General features: G+C 35.1%; 2 protein-coding genes across 3 annotated transcripts in view; one reads left to right on the top strand and one right to left on the bottom strand.

Moving 5' to 3' along the window:
• Window positions 1–2,877, top strand: part of LOC115232458 (lysozyme 3-like) — a 32,993-nt gene extending 30,116 nt beyond the window's left edge. The window contains exon 5 of the mRNA XM_029802341.2: window positions 2,625–2,877. Within this exon, the coding sequence (XP_029658201.1) occupies window positions 2,625–2,818 (194 nt within the window). The 3' untranslated portion in view covers window positions 2,819–2,877. The remainder of the gene's footprint in view (window positions 1–2,624) is intronic.
• Window positions 2,878–8,140: 5,263 nt separating this feature from the next.
• Window positions 8,141–22,246, bottom strand: part of LOC115232405 (sperm flagellar protein 1-like) — a 65,001-nt gene continuing 50,895 nt past the window's right edge. Inside the window, exons 3-6 of one of the 2 annotated variants that reach the window (XM_029802260.2) lie at window positions 21,799–22,061; window positions 18,250–18,292; window positions 17,207–17,309; window positions 8,141–10,701 (exon numbers count right to left, since the gene is read on the bottom strand). In XM_029802260.2, the coding sequence (XP_029658120.1) occupies window positions 10,609–10,701; window positions 17,207–17,309; window positions 18,250–18,292; window positions 21,799–22,061 (502 nt within the window). In that variant the 3' untranslated portion in view covers window positions 8,141–10,608. The remainder of the gene's footprint in view (window positions 10,702–17,206; window positions 17,310–18,249; window positions 18,293–21,798; window positions 22,062–22,246) is intronic. The other variant, XM_036500318.1, reaches the window with a different exon arrangement.

Genomic DNA, 22,246 nt, shown 5'->3' with positions numbered 1-22,246 from the left:
CACCAAACAATCACAATAACCATTTTTCTGAAGAGCTCAGGTTTAGGGAAGGTTTTCGGTGCTTCATTTTGGTCCAAGCATTGCGAAGAACATTTTTTATTATTGTACAGAATCTACTTTTCATTGCAAATTACAATACGGTTGAGAAATGGATTGGTCTAGTTACATAGAAGTGACAAGTAAATTTCATATCTGTGCATTTTCTGATTTTCGTTCAAATTATATGGTACACATTTGTTGTGCTTTTTTGATTTTCCGATCACATACAAATGATTGCAAGCAGTTTTCTGGCCAACTTGAAGTTCTTTTGCCAGTTCTCGAGTTGTTTTACATGGTACTTTCTCAATGACGGTCTTTGATTGACTGTCATTGATGACAGATGGGTGTCCACTACACTCACAAACTTCAAGGCTCAGGTCTCCACTGTGAAATCGTTTAAACCATTTTCGAACTGACCACTTACTGGTCGTTTCCTCACCAAACATTTCATTGATATCGCAAGCAGTTTCAGCTGCTTTACATCCACTTTTGAAGTTGAATAGCAAAACTGCTTAAATATCGCACTTTGACAGTTCCATTTCAGATGATTGTAACAACAGTGGAAACTGTATCAATGTTAATTTATTGATGCATTTGGGCAAGTCTATGTCTATATTATCAGACAATTGCAAAAAAATGTTTAAGAAAAATTTAAAACTCTACAAAAATCCATACAAATTCTTCATGGTTCAAAACGTTGCTTACTTTTTACTCAACTTGATATCTATATTGTAATGGAGAAAGCTGCTTATTAATTAGGTATGTAACAATTACTAAAAGTATTAGAAGAAAGCAATATTAAAAGCTTGACCATCTGGAAATATTTTTACAAATTCATCTTCTAAGAAATTGCCTAAAATTTTGATTTATGAAGCTTATTGAATTTTTTAAACTCCAAATTCTTGCAAATTTAATATTCATTGCATTCACTGCATTCAGTTCTTCATAAAATTAAATATTCATTGCATTCACAGCAGAGTAGATTTTAATGTTTAATAATAAACACTATTAATTTGTTGCAGGCAACATTTTACGTTTTTATTTGCAACAGTCTCTCATTCTCACTTGCCTCTATTTTCATTAATAATATTTTAATAATAGCTATATAACTTTGATACAAGACACAATTTCAAGAATATTATCAGTTTCCGGAGTTTGTTAACTGAAAATTTTTGATAAAATGAAAATTCTGTAATATACCGGTATAATTTTTGTTTTTTAAATGAACTGATTTTGTTGATATGGCTACAAATAACTATGTGATCGCTGCTATTTCTAGCACACTAAACACGATAGTTTTTTGATAGCTTTCATTTATAAATAAGGCACAATGGCAGTGAGAAAGACAGGCAACTGAATCAGATGAAACCAGGGCAAAGCAACTGAAGCAGATGCCTGAATATGCACAGAGATGTAGACATGATTCTGTTTCTGCTACACATGACTGACTGGTTAGGTTATCTTGAGAGGAGAATATTCTACTTCAAAATAATGGTGTTAGATCACAAATTGTTGATGTAACACTAAAGAGATCCTTTCTTTGCGATCATGTGGAAGTAGTGGAGTTGACAACTAATCTAAGACTTCTTACAGAAGGTCATTCTGATGAAAGAGAATTTGCTAGTTACCTTCCTGATGTAGGAAATGGTAACATTTCTGTTGAACAAAGTTTAGGTGAATTCAAAATCAAACTACCCAATAACCCTTGCCTTTCAGATCTATGTGGTTTTGTATATACTGACCTCAAAAGCAGCAATGGGGTAGGTAGCAGTGATGAATCCAGCAATGGATCAAGTTTGCCACCCAAAAAGACAAGATGAGTTCCCACGTTTTCCAAGTATCAAATTTCACTTACAAACTTTTGGTTGATTTGAGGCTATACAAAAGTATTGTCTCTTCTCTCTGTCTTTTCAGCTGCTATTTTAGTGGTGTCTACTTCTTGGAAATGGTTGATCTTATGTCATATCCACCCCCAATTCACTTGTCTCTTTTCTTCTTGTCATCTATATTGTGTCTACTTCCTGACCCTGCTCTGTCACTACTGCTAATTCTTCAGGAAGTATCTCTCTGCACATGTTTTTCTTGCAGCTAGTGCAGCTACATTAATTTTACTGATTTCAGAGGCCAGCAAAAACCACTGGAAGAGCCGCTTCCACCAGTTGAAACCAAACAAAAAATATAACTTTATTTCTCAGTTTGCCTTATCTTATAAATAAGTAGTTATCTTATAATGAGTTTTCTGAGTGTGCAATGTGTTTAAGAAGTGTGGAATATTTGGCTTGGTGATTGATAAATGCTTTTTCATTTCTTCTGAAAATGAAATATCAAAGAAATTTCTGTAAAAAATAGTTCTCACAAAGTAATTTATAGTGTCTAAGTTACAATTTCCTGAGAGATAGGAGTGGGAGATAAGATTGACAAGAACATGGCAATGTTGGATGCCAACACCTATAGAACAACTCACACTAATATGATCCATAATAGTTCCAGATATTTTACACATTGTAATAAACCTATTCTAGAGAAATTACAAAAGTAAAATAGAAAAGAGATAATACTGATATTTTTCATGTTATATTTTTCAGGTTGGCAGCAATGTGCAAAAGATAAATATTGTTCTTCCAAGTGCATCCACAATTACATGAATAAATATATTTACAAATGTTTTGAACCAAATTGCCTTAACTTTGCTCGGTTACACCATGGCGGTCCATCAGGTTGTTCTAATCCAAACACGTTACTATTTGCTCTGAGGGTAAATAAATGTTCAGAGAGTTAATAAAAAGAAATTTCAGTATAATTAAAACCAAATAAATACATTCAATTAAACAAATGACATCCTGATCTTGTGAAAATTTCACTTAAAGAAAAATTTTGTAATTTTGCTGATTTATATGAAATCAACTAACAGGTCTTCCAGGTAAAGAAATTTGAAGCCCCAAATTAGAAAGAAACTGCATATTATCTATGAAAAGCAAAAATATATAATGATTCAATAAAATGCTAATCTCTCAAATCAAGACTGACAGGTTGGTATTACATTGTATAATGCTGTGCTGTATTATTGATAGTGATGCTTAAATTAACTTTGATTATCTTTAGAAATCCAGTATGTATGCAGTTCAGGTCTGCTGACTGACTATCTTAGTCTACTTGGCAGAAAATTAGGTAGTAGAATAACCTAGTTATAAGATGGCCTTTCAAAAAGAAAAGGAAAATAGTAACAAAAGAAAACCTAAAATGTTTGTTTGTCTATGCTGATGCATTCAGTTATGGCTTTCTAAAGAATCCTGTAAATATATTTTTGCACAAGTTTTCTTTACCCAAGTGTGTAACTAAATATGTGGCTGGCAATCCAAATTCAATTAGTAGTGCAATATAGTATTCCTGGTAAAGCTATTTTATATTTAAAGAGTCAACATAATTCAAAATAGGAAACCTGATGTTGTGAGCATTGATGCAAGCATGGCTGTTTTGAGAAACTTTGCAGGTGAAATTTGGCAGATGGATATTGTATGGAAGCCCAATCAAGGGATGCATCTATTTTTATATAGTAGATTTAATCTATTATCTGGGTTTAACAATGTAAGCTGTTCCTTGGACGCTCTTAGCAGTGTCCACTGTATTGCATGTTCTTAATTGAAATTTTCATCTAAGGATAACTTCTTCCCTTACTCACACCAGTCATTGAAACGTTAGCATGCCAGGCAAAATGCTTAGTGGTATTTCGTCTGCCGCTACATTCTGAGTTCAAATTCCGCCGATGTCGACTTTGCCTTTCATCCTTTCGGGGTCGATTAAATAAGTACCAGTTACGCACTGGGGTTGATATAATCGACTTAATCCGTTTGTCTGTCCTTGTTTGTCCCCTCTGTGTTTATCCCTTTGTGGGTAGTAAAGAAATATATCATCAGTGAGGTCATTTCACTTCAGACTAAGTAGAAAAAAATTCCATAGAAGATGAAATACAAACAAGTAGTTGATAAACTTGCAGTACTTCATCCAAATCCTTCAGTTGGCCAGACAATTTTCTCAGAAATAACATCATCATCATTTAGCATCCATATTCCATGCAGGCATGAGTTGGATGGTTTGATAGGGTCCAACATCTGAGAGCTGCATTGGTCTCCAACATCTGTTTTGGTAAGGTTTCTACAACTAGCTGCCTTTCCTAATACTAACTACATTACGGAGTGTATGAGGCACTTTTTCACGGTATAAATGCTAGTGAGGTCACCAAGTAACTCACAAGACAAAACCCCTACACAGAGTGGGGATGCAATATTGAGGGAGGCTCTTTATGCTAGGTGTAGAGAGGCTAAAGTAGGAAAGAGGGACAGGAACAGTATCTTGCTGTAGAGGAGATACATGGCTACCCTAGGCAGAAATGGAGAAAAGATGGCAGAAATTAGGTATCAGGGCATATCTTCAAGGTACAAGAAGTTGGATAGAGAGAGAATACAATCAGAGAATTAAAGATGGTTGAATTGATAGGTAGGTTTGCAAGAATGTGAAAGAAGAGTGTCAGACAGTAGAAATGAGGATAAAAGTGAAAGCAGTGAATGGTGAACATGAATGGAGGCATGGGCAATGATGAGTTTCAATTTGAGGGAATGTAAGGAAAATAGGAGAAAGGTGATAAAAAAATAGAGATGGGAGTCAGTAAGTCTCTGAAACCAACCAAGAAGAAAAAATCCACTTAGAACTAGAAAATACTGCTTGAGGGAGAAAAATATTTAATATTGAATTTAAAACATTTTCTTATGTGAGACTAGCAGTATACCCCGGCGTTGCTCGGGTTTGTAAGGGAAATAACTATATAAGCATTTTTAGAGATGTAAAGTATAATAGCCATCTCAATATGGCTAACCACAAAGGGGGGTGTTACTGTAGCTTTTTACGTTCTGAGATTTAATAATACATTTTTAGAGAGTTACTTCCCTTATATAATAGCAAAAAATGCCTTAAAAATGGGAAAAAATGATGGTAAATTGTTTTTTAAATCGTAGACTCATGCTAATACCCAGAAGGGCTCGATATGAATCACGACTATAAGATACCCGCTTTTGGTTACACTGCACCGCAAAATGTGGGAGTAGTTAGGAATCTAAATCGTAGGAGACAGACACACAACTTCACTTTTATATATAAAGATGAAGAGACATTGTTATTATTTATATTATTTACATTTGATGGATATTTGTCCTTATCTTGTTTGTTGTTAACACTTTTCAGCTGATATACCCTCCAGCCATCATCAGGTGTCTTGGGGAAATTTCGAACCTGGGTTCTTATTCCGTGGGCATATGGTGTAATGGTTAAGAGTGTGGGCTACTAGCCCCATGATTCCAAGTTCGATTCCAAGCAGTGGCTTGAATAAAAATAATAATAACATCGAAAAATACCTTAGGAATGAGAACCCAGGTTTGAAATTTCCCTAAAACACCTGATGAAGGCTGGAGGGTATATCAGCCAAAACGTTGTGTTAACAACAAAGATAAGGACAAATATCTGTCAAATGTAAATAATGTACATAATTCCTCATCTCTTAAATATAGAACTGTATTATTATTATTGAGTAGCTTAAGTATATCTCTGGTATGAAGGCAGATGATAGAATCCTTTTATCAGTATTCAGATAGTTACCTTATGCATTCATTATGCAGTCCAAAAATCTCAAACTTCAAGCCAATAAGCAGTTTATTGAGAGTGATTTGACTGTTATGTTGAACATATTGAGTAAAGTAGTAAAAAACTTATCTGATCACTGCAACCATACTTTACATGGTGGAACAAGTAAAGATAGTATAACAAAATAATTAAATAGTATGTTCACTGAGTTCCAAACTTGGAATTGCTCAGTTTGAATGCTTGAAATTAGCTTTTCTATTCTATACTCATTGTAGAATGACCGTATGAAAGGAGAGGTGATAAATGAATGACTCCTTTAAACACCACACGGTCACCTTACAATAAAAGCCAAAATATGGATAAATGAATTTAAGTGCCAGAATGAATAAGGAGAAGACGACACAACAGGAGAATGTTTAGAGAAAGTTTTAGATGTTAGCAGAGTGTGTGTCTGTGAGTGCAACATAAGTACATACATAATAATAATAATAGACAGGCAGTCATGCATACAATAATGTGTGTGCTAGCAGAGTGTGTGTCTGTGTATGCGCGTCATAAGTACATATATAATAAGAACAATAAGACAGGCCATCAAGCATACAATAATGTGTATGAGTGTTAGCTGAGTGTGTCTGTGTGTTCGGCATAAGTACATAAGAACAACAATAATAGCAGACAAGCCGTCAAGTATACATAATGTGTATATGTGTACAAACAAGGGTGTATGTGTGTGAGATAAAATACAGAGCATAGAAATGAGTCTATCAGGATGCTAGATGAATGTTCACACACAAGATAGAGATAAATACCAGTTCGTAGTAAGTTACACAATAGTTAGTTCTGTACAAGAAGTTGAGGCTACAAATTGCAGAGCCGGTTGAAACTCATGTTGAGTAAGTGGTTGTGACTTCTATGCTGTGCCGGGTTACTTGATACAGGAAATTCTCGCAGGTAGAGCTTGCTGTTAACCATGGTGAAATATTCACAAACAGCGTGAAGTTAAACCTAGGTGAATAGCTGTGGTGTCATTGAGATGAAGGCGATGGTGGTGGAGATGACATTAGATTGCTGGTGATGTTAAGATGAAGGCAACGTAGGTGGAGGTCCTGAAATACTGCTAGTGTTGTCTGTTGCTGGAACTGGCTGAGTCGCTCTGTGGTCAGTGACTAGACCTCAGAAGATCTAGAGCCAAAGACAATAATACGGTTTGTTGATCAAGCTTTATAGAGAATAGTAGGCTCCAGAAGAGAATTTAGAAGACTGTGTCATGGGATCTTATCAGAAGGTTCCGATTGGTTGGGTTGCACATTGGTGCGAAATAAAGTAAGAGACAAACTGCACCAAAACCAACCAATCAGAGTAGTGGACACAACAGGGCCCAAGCGACCAAAGGTTAACTGTTATCTGCTACGTCTGTATTTATGTTATATATGTCAGAGAGAGAGGATTTCACTAAGGGTCTACTACACCATCTTCAGATAATCACATAAAAGCAAAGAGTAAATGATTTCTATTAACTATTCCATCAAGTATGCAATGTAAATATATCTGCTTTTAGAATCCAAAAGTAGTAGAAAAGAAATTGATAAAAACAGAAAAAGTACTTCAGTTCTTGCTGAAGTAAAAATTATTTTTCATCCTTTCAATGTCTTGAGTGGAATTGTTAGAGTATGAAGCAATAATGCATTGTGTTATTTGTTCTGGCTATCTGCAGTCTGAGCTCAATAGCCACTGAAGTCAACTTTACCTTTCATGGTCGTGGAGAAATGGAAAAATAGAATTGTTTGAGCGTCAGACAGTAATGCCTTGTACTATCTGTTCCTATAATCAGTTTCAGAATCATTTATAATAATTTGTTTCCTTTATGTAATCATTCTCTATCCTAGCAACAAGAGCCAAATACCCTAAAATTTTCTACTGTAGCCTCAAGAACTTTGATGAAAATAATGTATGATAACAACAATTTTGACTGGTTCAAGAATCTCAAGTAAATTTGTCTGCCTATGTAATTTATCCATCTTTTAGATTAGATCTCCCATCAAAAGTTCTTTCTATCCCACATTCTATCACTTACAGATTGCTTATGTCTCTCACACTCACCCTTCTGTATATTAAAAATAAACTCGCTTCCATTCTTAAAATACACATTATCTACAAATGAGATCACCTTTCATTCCTTTTCAACTTTCTACATATAAGCATCATCTATTTGTATTTGAGGGACTTTATACCAAACTTGAACTTTTTCCATCAGCAAAGAACAACATTCTGCTGTGCCAATTCAGTCCCTTTTAATTGTATCAAGACACAACCATTACACACATCAAAGAAAGAATCATACAGCACTACATCCACCCTATTCACAAACATGATTAAAACCTTTAAAATCACTAGTAATGTTAACTTCACAGATTCTCCGTTTCATATCTAAAACTGCAGCCACATAACTCAGTTTCATATCTAAAACTGCATCTTACATAACTGCAGCCACATATCTAAAACAGTATCTCAGTGATGAAGCATCATTTTGTGGTTCAATAATACTCCAGCACTCTTCAGTTGCTGACCTTCTATAAAGTACAGGTATGATGTACATTAGACTACTGCTACACACACATGCTAGACTGCATAGATTAGCTCTGATGCTGGTTGGCAAACATTCACTCGTGCAGCACATCATGACCATTTACTCACAGACATTTTGCTTTCTACCTGTCTTGTCGAATGTTATGGTTTCTGTTTTCTGAACTACCAAGCTGCATACCAATTCCACCCAATGCACCTGTCTCTCTTCCACACAAACCTTGCACTCATCATATTGTCTAATTCATCCTATCCCTCTTAAATCCTTTCTCTACACTTAACCACTAGCATTAATCTACAGATGTTCAATCTGAACACAAATTATATCTGACCACACAGTCATGAGCACTCAATAATAATTTTCAAAAATAGAAAGTAATTCCAAATATTTTTTCTGAAAATGTTTTTTTTTTTCCAGTACTTGTTATTTACGATAATAACAAATTTCACATAATCCATAAATGGTTTTTACTTTAATATAAGGCACAATAATCAAAACAGGTAATTACATTAAATTATTGATGTCATACAAGATAATCAGTGAATTTATTTAATATGTTTAAGCCAGTCCTTAGGTTCATGAATTACAATTCATATAACTGAGGACTAGGGTGCTTCAGTAGGGTTATCTCATTACATTCACCATGATTTATTGACTCATTACTGCAAAAGATGAGGTGCTGGTTTAAAATTTGAACACAAAAGTGAAATTTAGTATTTTCTAAATATATTTTGATATAAAGAAAAATCTAATTACCTGCTAGATAATTTTAAAGTTAAAAATCAGTTTATATTGTTTTATTATATATGAATTATGAAATACTGTTTTATAATTTTGCTTATCATCTAAGATATTGCAAGGTATTATGGAATGAAGTTAAATTGTTGCTTTACATGGAAATGGATTCATGTGGAGAAAGTTATCAACTCAGCTAACTGCCTTTCTTAGCAGAAAGCTTTATCTTAATTTCATCAGATAGTGATTACAAGTCATTTGGCAAATTAGGTAGACCTTGTGTCACAACCCACTTCACCATCTTTGTGTTGCATCCCTACTGATTTCTAGTAAAGTCATCCCTGTACAATTGTCAACAACAGCAAAATACACCACTAGGACAATAAGACATTAATTGAAGAAAGACTTAATCTTGTCAAAAAAATGGCTAACAGAAAAAAAAAGAGTTTCATAATAAGACATCCAGGATCATCTGCAATTTTATAGGTATCATAAAAGTCGAATTAAGAAGAACTAACTTAAAGTCATGTTCACTAACAAAACATTCATTAACAATTTGCATTTAATGTACCTTTCATTTGCTGCCCATCAAACTCAAAGTACAATCCCAGGTATACACTAGCAAGAGTTAAGCAATGTCCATTTCTCAAGTGAAAAAGCTAGTATTTGTCTCACAGTACAATTATAAACTCTAAAACCCACCTGGACACTTTGAAGAAGTTACTTACTCATATGACCATCCATAACTGCACTATATTCTAACAAATAGTGCACTGTGAAATTCTGAACAATATATGAAAGACTGGCTTAGATTTGATATTACATTATTATATAAAAGGTTATCATCAACTAACTTTGAACTGGTTAGAAAATACATGGATCATAAAAAAAAAGAAAATTGCAGGTATCAATATTGGTTTAAGTGATGATACTGCAATTTTGGACAAAAGAAATAACTCCAGATTACTACTAAAAATTTAATTGAAAGTATTCTGACTGTAATGAAGATGTATTAAAAGTAAAGGAGTATCACACCAAGTATTGAAATGTATAATATTGATATTTGTATTTTTGCAAATTTTCAAATTATCTACTTAGTCAATTATAAAATACACTCACTGTTCCCTATTTTTTTTATCTACATCATTAATAATAGTACTGTAGGCATTACTAGACAATGTTTTTCTGTTGCTGAACTTAGAGATCCAGATTTTATACCTAGCATGCGTTTGCAATATTTTATTGCTTCAAATATCATCTGAACATTTTCATGTTGCTCATATCATTTCCAATTTGTGTTTTTAACAGTATTTGAAAATTACTTGAAATGCATAATCTATTAATACTCAAATATAAAATTTTAAATTAATATTTTTAAAAAAGTAAAACATAAAGAGAACTAAAATTAGGTTCAACAATACTTTTGATGAAAGAAAATAAATGCAACTGGTATCATTATATCCTTGTTAAAACCCACAAACTGGTTGTTTTGTGTTTACTTTTGATAGTAGGCAGTAGTTTTATAATACAGTAATCATATCAAATACCAGTGATTTTATTAGTTTTCCTTCAGTAGTTTTAAGACAGTAGTATTTTATAAGAGTATAAATTTAATTCAGTCAGATTTCAGAAAGACGTTTCTGAAGATCATTAATTTTCAAATCTTTCAGATGATTTAAATATTCTAAACGTTGAATCTTTTCTTGTAGAATCTGAAAATACAAAAAAAAATAGTTTATACCAGATTGAAATCTGTTTAATAGCTTTTGGTATGCATCCCAAATAATGAAAGTGCCTTTATACAATTATTTTGCTCATGGAAGGATTTAATTCCGGTGCCACATTTTTGTTTATGCATACGGGCATCAGCAATCATAGACCTTCACCTCCTCCTGTCTATCAAATAACTTAGCACAATGAACCTATAAAACCCAAATTAACCATTGTTTTACTGCTGCTGATAGCAGAGAATTATACTTCTCCATGGTGTCTGTTACTATATTCAGATAAACTGCAGCTATATTTTATTATACTGGTATGAAAAATCAAACAACCCACTTATGAATCTATATATTGATGAATTTCTATACACAAATTTAAATGCTCTCATAAAATTGGTCTAATTTTTCTGGAACTATTGAACTATTTGGAACTAGAGCTAAGTATTTTACAGATTCACCTAAAAATAATATAGATAATTAAGGAGTTTCTCAAAACTACAGCAAAAGATAAGTGATTCAGAATGATGCTGTCATATATATATTTCATCATCATAATCATCATCATTTAGCGTCCGCTTTCCATGCTAGCATGGGTTGGACGGTTCAACTGGGGTCTGGGAAGCCAGAAGGCTGCACCAGGCCCAGTCTGATCTGACAATGTTTCTACAGCTGGATGCCCTTCCTAACGCCAACCACTCCATGAGTGTAGTGGGTGCTTTTTATGTGCCACCGGCACAGGTGCCACACGGGGCTGGCAAACGGCCATGGACGGATGGTGCTTTTTACATGCCACCGGCATGGGGGCCAGGCGAGGCTGGCAACAGCCACGATTGGATGGTGCTTTTTACGTGCCACCGGCACGGAGGCCAGTCAGGGCGGCGCTGGCAATGGCCACGATCGGATGGTTCGCTTACGTGCCACGGGCACTGGTATCACAGCTGCAATTTCCATTGATTTTGATCGACTTTGATTTTGGTTCTGATTTCTGATTTTTTGATTTCCACTTGCCTCAACAGGTCTTCACAAGTGAAGTTTTGTGTCCCAAGAAGGAAAGGTTAAGCTTAAGTCGATTGGCTACATCCCAGGTAGAGGCTACGGGTTATGGTCTCACTAGTCCTGCTGGGTCTTCTCACGCACAGCATACTTCCATAGGTCTCGGTCTCTAGTCATTTCCTTGGTGAGACCTAAAGTTCGAAGGTCGTGCTTCACCACCTCGTCCCAGATTTTCCTGGGTCTACCTCTTCCACAGGTTCCCTCAACTGCTAGGGTGTGGCACTTTTTCACACAACAATCTTCAGCTATTCTCGTCACATGACCATACCAGCGCAAATGTCTCTCTTGCACACCACAACTGATGCTTCTTAGGTCCAACTTTTCTCTCAAGGTACTTACACTCTGTCGAGTATGAACACTGACATTACACATCCATCGGAGGATACTGGCTTCATTTCTTGCGAGCTTACGCATATCCTCAACAGTCATGGCCCATGTTTCACTACCATGTAGCATGGCTGTTTGTACACATGCATAGTACAGTCTGCCTTTTACTCTGAGCGAGAGGCCTTTTGTCACCAGCAGGGGTAAGAGCTCTCTGAACTTTGCCCAGGCTATTCTTACTCTAGCAGTTACACTTTCAGCACACCCACCCCCGCTACTGACTTGGTCACCTAGGTAACGGAAGCTATCAACTACTTCTAGTTTTTCTCCCTGGAATGTGGCGGAAGACGGTCTCTGCACATTTTCAGTGTTTATTGCTCCTTTGACATTGCTGCACCTCTTATGTGTCCATAGCTTACACTTGGTGCATCTTATAGAGTTTCTACCTACACCTTTTCTACAGATTGAGCAGGGCCATCTACCTGAAGGCATTCATGATTGGTCTACCTTCCTTCTTATTAGAACTTTGGTTTTGGCTAGGTTGATCTAAGGCCCTTCGATTCTAAACCTTGCTTCCACACCTGAAACTTCTCCTCCAGTTCTGATAGTGACTCAGCAATTAGAGCAAGGTCATCAGCATAGAGGAGCTCCCAGGGGGCATCCTGTCTTGAATTCCTCTGTTATTGCCTGGAGGACTATGATAAATAGGAGGGGACTGAGGACTGAACCTTGGTGGACCCCAACCTCTATCCGGAATTCTTCACTGTACTCATTGCCAACCCTCACCTTACTAGCAGCGTCTCTGTACATGGCTCGCACAGCTCTCACTAACCATTCATCTATCCCTAGTTTCCTCATTGACCACCAGATAAGGGATCGGGGGACCCTGTCGAAGGCTTTCTCCATGTCAACAAAAGCCAGGTACAGGGGCTTATCTTTGGCTAGGTATTTCTCCTGCACCTGTCTTACCAGGAATATAGCATCAGTAGTACTTTTCCCTGGCACGAACCCAAACTGCATTTCATCTAAGCTAGCTCTCTCTCTAATTAGTTGGGCTATAACCCTCTCCGTAACCTTCATTATCTGATCCAGTAGCTTGATACCCCTGTAGTCATTTGTATCTAGGGCGTCACCTTTACCTTTGCAGCAGTTGACTATTATGCTGCTACACCAGTCATTGGGAATGACTCCTTCGTGTATCACCTGGTTAACTATACGGGTGACTAGGCTATAGCCGACACTGCCAGATATTTTGAGCATCTCTGCAGTAATTCCTGATGGGCCTGGAGCTTTCCCTGTCTTCATGCTTCTAATTGCCTTAACTACTAAGGAACTGTCAACTCGGATTGCTGGTCCCTCTGTTGGGTCAACATTCGGCAGACTCTCTTTATCCCATTCATTTTCTTTATTCAGCAAACTTTCATAGTGGCGTCTCCAAACCACTCTCTTTGCATCCTCATTTAGCGCAAGTGAACCATCATCCTTGCGAACACATTTCTCTCCTACCACATCACAATTCTCTCTCACACACTGTCTTGTAACATGAAATACCTCAAGTCTTTGGTCCTCACGGCGCAGAACATTGGCAAATTTTTTCTTATCTGCTTCCCCTCTGGCTAAATACACCTGCCTCCTAGCTTCCCTTCTGGCAGTCTGATACACTTCCCTGCTACCACCGTTCTTCCAGTCCTTCCAAGCCTGTTTCTTTTGTCTAATAGCCCTGTCAACAATATTGTTCCACCACCACGTTATTTTGGGTCTTGAGGGGACTTTGCACCAACCACAGATCTGGTCAGTGGCTCTCAGCAGGTTGTCCTTTAGAGACCTCCAGTTGTCTTCTACCCCATGTGAAGCTATACCTGCTTCTATTTCGTCAAAGGCTTCAAGTAATATGTCTCTAAATCTCTGTCCATTCGCAAGATCTTTAAGCTTCCAGACCCTTCTTCTCCATGTTGGTCGTCTTCTAGTTGTCCTCTTAGTTCTGATTCTAAAGTCACTAACTACCAGTCTATGTTGTGGGGTACATTCTTCGCCTGGGAAGGTTTTGGCATTTATAAGCAGCCATCTTTCCCTTTTTCTGGCAAGGATGTAGTCGATTTGGCTAGTATGTCAGCCTGATCAGTAGGTGACCAGGTGGCTTGTAGGTTTCCTGAAGTTAGTGTTGCAAACCATAAGACTATTCGCATCACAGAACTCCAGCAGCCTGGTTCCCTCCTCGTTGCGGGAACCATAACCATAGCCTCCATGTACGCCATGGAAGCCCCCAGCATGTCGTCCAACATGCCCATTGAAGTCACCAGCCACAAAGAGAAGGTCCCTGTTGTTTGTCAGTGAGGTGGTCTGCAGTAGGGTGTCATAGAATCGGTCTTTCTGTCCATTGGGTAGCCCTGGCTGAGAGGCGTAGGCCGATATAATGGTTGCTAAACCATGATGAAGCACTAATCTAATCTTAAGTATTCTGTCGCATACTCTGACTACCTCGATTACCTTATTTACCCATTTTTCGGCGATAAGTATACCCACCCCCCGACCCCGTCAGTGTTCCCAGCCAAGAAAATCTTGTACCTGTGTTCTTTGCCTGTGATGAACCTAGCAGAACCTCCTCTCCACCACACTTCTTGAATGCAGCATATATCAACACACCTCTGTTCAAGCAACTCAACGATCTCGCCAGACCTGCCTTTCAGTGCGCCAATGTTGAGGGTGCCAACCCTGAGGGTGTGGGAGGTATTGGCCTTAGTAGCTTCATGAACCTGAAAAAAAACTCGCGTTTGGCAGGATTCATAGACAAACAATAGACTTAAGTTCAAACCGCGTACACTACACTATCATATTTTGCAATGTATGACCACTACCTTTTATGGAAGGGGGCGGGGATGGCGTAAGACTTTGAAGTGTACATGGGAGACAACAAAGGATGAGAAAATTTAGGACTTCCTGTAACAGTGGAGGGGGTGGGAGGACGGGTGCACCGCGAAAACTAGCAGACATGAAGGGGCGCCTCTCATTTCTTGGAAAAGGAATATATATTAGGAGGTACAAAATACCTAAATTTGAGAGAGAGATATTTTGCAGGTTTATGGGAGATGCGTGAGCTAAATTTATCTTAGACATTGATAAGTAAGAGGAACAATAAAATTATATATATATTTATTCTATATTTAACGAGACGTGAGGCTGATCGATAATTGAGAGGAACTATAGAATTATATATATATTTAACACGAGACGTGAGGCTGGAATTTATCTGAGACATTGATAATTGAGAGGAACTATAGAATTATATATATTTAACACGAGACGTGAAGCTGGAATTTATCTGAGACATCGATAATTGAGAGGAACTATAGAATTATATATATATTTAACACGAGGTGTGAGGCTGGAATTTATCTGAGACATCGATAATTGAGAGGAACTATAGAATTATATATATATATTTAACATAGAATTATATATATATTTATTCTATATTTAACGAGACGTGAGGCTGATCGATAATTGAGAGGAACTATAGAATTATATATATATTTAACACGAGACGTGAGGCTGAAATTTATCTGAGACATCAATAATTGAGAGGAACTATAGAATTATATATATATATATATTTAACATAGAATTATATATATATTTAACATAGAATTATATATATATTTAACATAGAATTATATATATATTTAACATGAGACGTGAGGCTGAAATTTATCTGAGACATCGATAATTGAGAGGAACTATAGAATTATATATATATTCAACACGAGGCGTGAGGCTGAAATAGACAGAATCAAAGTCAAACAGAATAGAGATAACTAAAGGTCAATCAATTGCGCAGAAATATTACTGGTAGGTATGGGATGAATTAAAGAAGAATATTGCTTAACTGTGATTCATCTTTCCATTCATAGTTGACAGCAACAGTTTGAATCAAAAAATGGGGATGCTATGATACGGGCGTTAGTTTATATAGGATGGTGGTGAAGGAAAGTGGGAAGTCCTGTCGAGTGGCGATCGAAAGAGATAGAAAGACAAACAGTGTGAAGAGATGGAGATAGATCTATATATATATATATATACATACACATCATGTTTCTTTTTGTTAACATTTTAAATCAGCACTTTTCTATGCTGCTACAGATTGAATAAATGAATAAATTTTCTACACAGCTTATTACCAATCATCTCCATCTCTTGTGATCTCTTCTATTAGACCAAATGTTAGGAATCTGACCTCATCACTTCTTCCTGTTAGGAGAATCACTAACAGCAAATAGTTTTTTTTATCCAACTTTCATCATTCATTTACATCTATGTACAGTTGTATTTACTCATCTGCTTTCACAGCATATTTATGCTCAAACTATTTATAAATTATCACTAACTTTAACATATCCCAATGGATCTTCTAAAAATTACCTTACTATTAAATAAAAGTAGAACATTAATTTAAATGCAGAACCGTCTGTTTGATTAATTAATTAAAAGGAATTTGAAGGGTTTATCCTACATAGGCTACTTTATTTTTCCTTTCTTTCAAGGTCAATAAAATAACTATTGATAAACTGCAGAAATGAATAGTTAGATTCTATATTTGATAATGTAAGAGACTATCTGGTTTCAAAAATTATTTTCTTCATCTATTTCTATTGATAGCCTGAATGAGCTTTTTTTAAAGTGGCTGGAATTTTAGAACAAAATACCTACCTCTACAGTTGATTGTATTCAACTACTTCCAACATTATTCTGTGTAGTTAAAAGAATTTATTTCTTGAATGCTCTTACATATGAGGTCTTCTTCTTTGTTAAACTAACTGATGTTCCAAGTTACAGTAGAATATAATGCATCTAGTGAGTAATTAATAATACATATAATACTGACCACTCATAATTGAAGTAGGTATGAATATTAAAAACAGCAAAATGATGTGGTTTGCCCAGAAATATAATACAATGCTCGTCACCTTAAGCTTCCAATTATTCCACTAATTAAAGCTAAAATTGTACAACAAAGGTATGACTGAAATATGAAGTTGCTACGGCTACTCTTAAGATTAATCTTGTCAGGATACAAATGACAACAAAATAATGTAATCTGTAATAAGGAATATGAAATCCAGACCTTAATAGTTTCATCTTTTGCCAGAGACTCTTTGTGTTTTCCTTCCAGTTGTGAAATACTAATGGGATCATTCTTGAATGCAAAAGGTTTCTGGATAGCCTGACTATAAAGACAGAAAAAAAAGTGATTCAATTTAAAACCTACCAAGCATTATCAGATTATAAGATATTAAAAGGAAATTGTAATAAATCAGAATTTTATAACTCTATGCTTGAATGATGACTAGAATAGCAACTCTTTATTTCAGACAAGTAAAATTAAGCTAAGTTTGAGAAACTTCTTTTTTTTTTTAATTATACACTTAGAAAGGAAAGCTAAAAGAATATTTGAAGTTTGATCCTGCATTAGCTATTATACAAAAATTTCCATAATACACCATATTAATTTACTGTTCTGTATAATATATTACTACAGAGAATATACAGATCTGCTAATCAAAGTATCACATTTCCGGATTTCATTAAACTCCAGTGAAGTCAGAACATATATAATCTCTCAGTTAGATAAGATAACATTTGGCAATATATGCTTAATACACAGGGTACCATGTGTACAATGCATAGAAATCAAGATGCTTTAATTATCAAACCCATAATTTCAATAGGTTTTAATGACACAATTATTTCACAGCTTGGCAAGAAATACATTCTTATATGAAATTAATTCTTTTGTTTATGGTACATACTCTTGTTCTTTAGTTTCAGTCATTGTACTGTGGCTAAGCTGGGACCCTTGAAGGGTTTAGTCGAACAAATTGATCACAGCAATTTAATTTTTCAAGTTTGGCACTTTTATTGACTCAGTAAGTTACAGGGACATAAGCAAATTAAATAATCAAAATGCAAGTCAAACCCATGTTTAAAAAAAATTTAAAGATTTTTCAGGATTATGAAAAGAATTATTTAAAAGGTTCTTGTATTTTGCTGATTTAAATTTTTTTTCAAGTCTTTTAAAATTTGTATTTAAGATGTAAGTGTGATATAAGGGAAATAATTCTTTAAAATTTAAAAGGGAAATAATTTTACATTAGCTTAGTCACTCACCTTTTCACTGTCTTTTTATTTCTACGGTATAAAAATGGTTCACCTGTGTATATATAAATATACAAGATGTAAAAATATAAGAGAACATAAATAATTGTCAGGAAAGGTTAGACTATGAATTCTTTAAACTACACAGAATTTTGCTGTATGTAGTTGAATGCAATCAACTGTGGAGGTAGGTATTTTGTTCTAAAATTCCAGCCACTTTAAAAAAGCTCATTCAGGCTATCATTAGAAATAGATGAAGAAAATTATGAAGAAACTAATGCAGAATATTTGTGTATAAAAATCCACCAATAGTTAGCAGGGATCCATATGTGAAAACCTGAAGTAAAATTAAGCAAGTCTTTACAAATTCATTTGGAAAACAACCTTCACCATGCAAGCTAAGTACTCTCTAACATTTTGCCAACCTAAGCAAGAAATACTTTAAATTCTGTCAAATAAATTATACATCTAAACAGATAAGCTCTTGATATTATGAGTATAATTTTCTGTGTAGTTAACATTTTAGAGCTTATATTTATTACAATATTTATTTCAACACAACATTTTGATTAGTTCAATTTGAAGTCATTAACAAGTATCCTATTCATGGCTATCTACATCGCAATTTAAGCTAGAAACTTCATTTTTAAACTGAAGGTAGTAATGTACTTATCCACTATCCTGCACCTACATAAATACCTCGATACAGAAATCTAAGATTAGCAGATCAAATCAAATCAAATATGAAGCAATTTTGTAGTAATTTAATCAATGGATTTGATAGTAAGATTAAATGAAGTACAGTGTGTAATTACAAAGATACTATCTTACAAGTCCTATATTAAAAAAAAAAACAGTAGTTTCTTTTACAGGCCATCCCAAACAAGATATGAATTAGATTATTGGGTAAAAATAGAAATGTCCAATATTGTGAAAAGATGTATTTCAAAGCTAATTACACTACTTATAACATATTGTAGTATTACTCCAATTACTCCTATCTACCTTTATATATTGCCTTAACAGCAAAAAACTTGTTCCTTTTCCTTCTATCATACTTTAACTTCTCAACATGTAGCATAAAGTCACCTCCTTTTCTACTAAGGGGACTCCTTAGGCTTTGAGTTACATGATAATCATATTGGTGCTGGTACCATCATAAAAGCACCCACTACACTATAATGTGGTTGGCATTAAGAAAGATATCCAGCCATCGGAGTACAATGCAGCCCTGTGACTCATCATATCCTGTCAAATTGTCCAACCTATGTCAGCACGGAGGAGACAAATGTTGAATGATGATGATGATGATAACTTGGGGGAAACTTTGCACCACTAGAATGCCATGAAGACCTTGAGATTGTTGTGATGATAGAGACATTAAAAGAGATTACGGATAAAAGTGGCTGTAAATTTCAATCATGGGTCATGAACATGATATTGGACATGTATGACAAAAAGAGGAAGCTAAAGAATGATAAAAACACAAAAAGAACAAAATATAAGATCAAAATTAGTGGAAAGGAAAGCAAAGGCACTACCCCAGTATGGCTGCAAGCCTTTCACTGAAACCTGTAAAAAGCATAGACAGATGAACAATGTGAAGATATTGAAGACAGGCTTCCCCACAGCACAAGGAAGTTATTCCACCTGGTAAAAGACCTCACAAAATAAAACAAACCAAAAGTAAACACCATCAAAAAACAAAAATGGAAAAAACTTCACTGAGTAAAAGATAATGGGAAAGGTGAACAGAATAGTGTTCAAATAGGTAAAATGTACACAAATCTTCCAATGAGACTGATAACTCAGTCATGTGAGAAGTTAAAGCCAATGTAAGATTGCTGGTAATGTATAGAGAAAAAGCCACAATAGATCTCCTTATGACCATCTACAATACAATTTGGAAGACAGTGAATGGCTAATAAATAACTTATGATACTTTAAACTCAGGTGTTGATAATAAGGCTTCACAGAAAAGTAAACATCAACTATGCTAGAATCATAGTACAGTTAATTGTACAATGCTACTGATTATACAATCATACAATCAGCAAGATCAGCCATGCAAACAAAGTTAGTAATCAGAGTCAGCCTGAATAGACTGAGACCTTAAGAACAAAACATCATAGCCAAGGAACAAGCAAGCTTCCATAATGACAAAAGCACTTCATATCAGCATCCTCTGTGAGAAATACTTCCAACACTAAAGTGAATTATACCATAATTTCATAAACTTCAAGAAGGGATTTGACAGAGACTGGAATGATGATGGACCACAATGCAGAAATTCAATATGAAGTATAAACTGACTTGTACTAACCAAGGACTTTATGCCAATATAATCAGTGCAGTACTCACACAAGAACCATCAGAAAATGGTTCTCATACCACTGAAGGAGACCATCAGGGATGTTTCTTCTCCTCCATTCTCTGTAACATATTCCTGGAGTGTATCATGAATAATGGTCTCAGAAGACTGTGAGCATAGTCAGCATCAGAGGGAAGAACATCACAAGATTTGCAGATGACACTGATGGATAGCAAGAAGAGAGGAGGAATTAATTAAATTAGTGAACCACTTTAATAGTGCTTCCACACAGTTTAAAGTGGAAATCAGTGCTGAAGAAACCAGATTAGTGGCAAATGTCTACAGTGTCATCATAACAAACATCTCAGTAAAGGACTGAAACTTGAGATAGCATAGTATCTCAAATACCTGGGGGTAATTAGTAATAAAAAAGGATCAAACCCTGAATTCCTCAACAAAAATACACAGAAAATGACCATATTAACCAAACTGAAGCTAATCTAGAAATACAAATATCCCTACATTCAGGATTGCTGTAACATAAAATTCTAATTTGCAAAACATATTTTCTGTGGATTTCCATGTTCAATGATTCTTATATAACATGGAAGACAATGGAAAATAGGTTTTATGCAATGGAATTTTACATTTTGGCAAAATTTTCAGGAATACAATGTTTCCATAAGACAGGAAATGCCTGTACAGAGAAAGACAGACGCACTGAAAATGGGATGCTACTGCAACAAATATCTCATACTTGGAATATACAAAACCATACAGCATTAAATTAGACTCCATGATGGCTTTCTCATAACAGTAAAGAAAAGAAAAAGAAAGAAAAAAACTGAGCTGATATGCCCACATAAGAATATCTGATGGCCTTACAAAGACCATTCTTCAAGGAACCTTGGAAGGAGAAAACAGGAAGAGAGGAGATTGGAAAAAGGTATATGGACATCATCAAGGAATGGACAGAAAAATGATTAGCAGAGAACTAAGTTTGTGTATACCATCAAGATAGATGTACAGTATATCATGACTGTGCCCTTTTGACTCCATTAAAAGTTTAGGGCCAATGCTAAACCTGTAAAATTAATGATTACTGGTAGTAATACAGATTAAACAGCTTTCAGAAGTAAATAAATATTCACAATAACTTATGATACTAACACCTAAGACTCAATTTACGAGCAAATTTCATAAAATTTTAGACAGAAATAAATTTTTATGAATGCTTTTGAAAAACTCACATGTACTTTGGTCAGCTTCAGGTTGATCACAATTTTGTGGTAATTGATTTTGAAATTCCTGTTCTGGAGGGTCTAACAGAGGAACTGTTTTTTGGTCAAGATTAAACTTCAAGTAGCTAGTGTGAGCCCATTCCTTATTATTAAAAGTTTCTAATCGTGAACGCAAAAAAAGTAATACTTTTTCAATAGCATATGGCTTGCAATATGCAACAGCACAAATGACCTCATCTGAAAGTTCGAATTTCATCTTGGAAAAGACTCGCCTGTTATAAAAATAACAAAGTAAAATATAAATTGAAAATATTTTGGAATGCATCATTCTCAAAGTAAGAGGAAAATATTTTCTTTCTATGACAACTTTCAAGAGCTATTGGTTAAATATCTAATCTATTATTGATAGAATTAACATAAACAAACATAAATTGGCTGTGAAAACTAGTAATTAAAC

The sequence above is a fragment of the Octopus sinensis genome, linkage group LG2 (assembly GCF_006345805.1).
Source record: "Octopus sinensis linkage group LG2, ASM634580v1, whole genome shotgun sequence".
Lineage (NCBI taxonomy): Eukaryota > Metazoa > Mollusca > Cephalopoda > Octopoda > Octopodidae > Octopus > Octopus sinensis.
The sequence above is the reverse complement of the archived record's forward strand: the minus strand, read 5'-3'. Positions and strand labels throughout refer to the sequence as shown.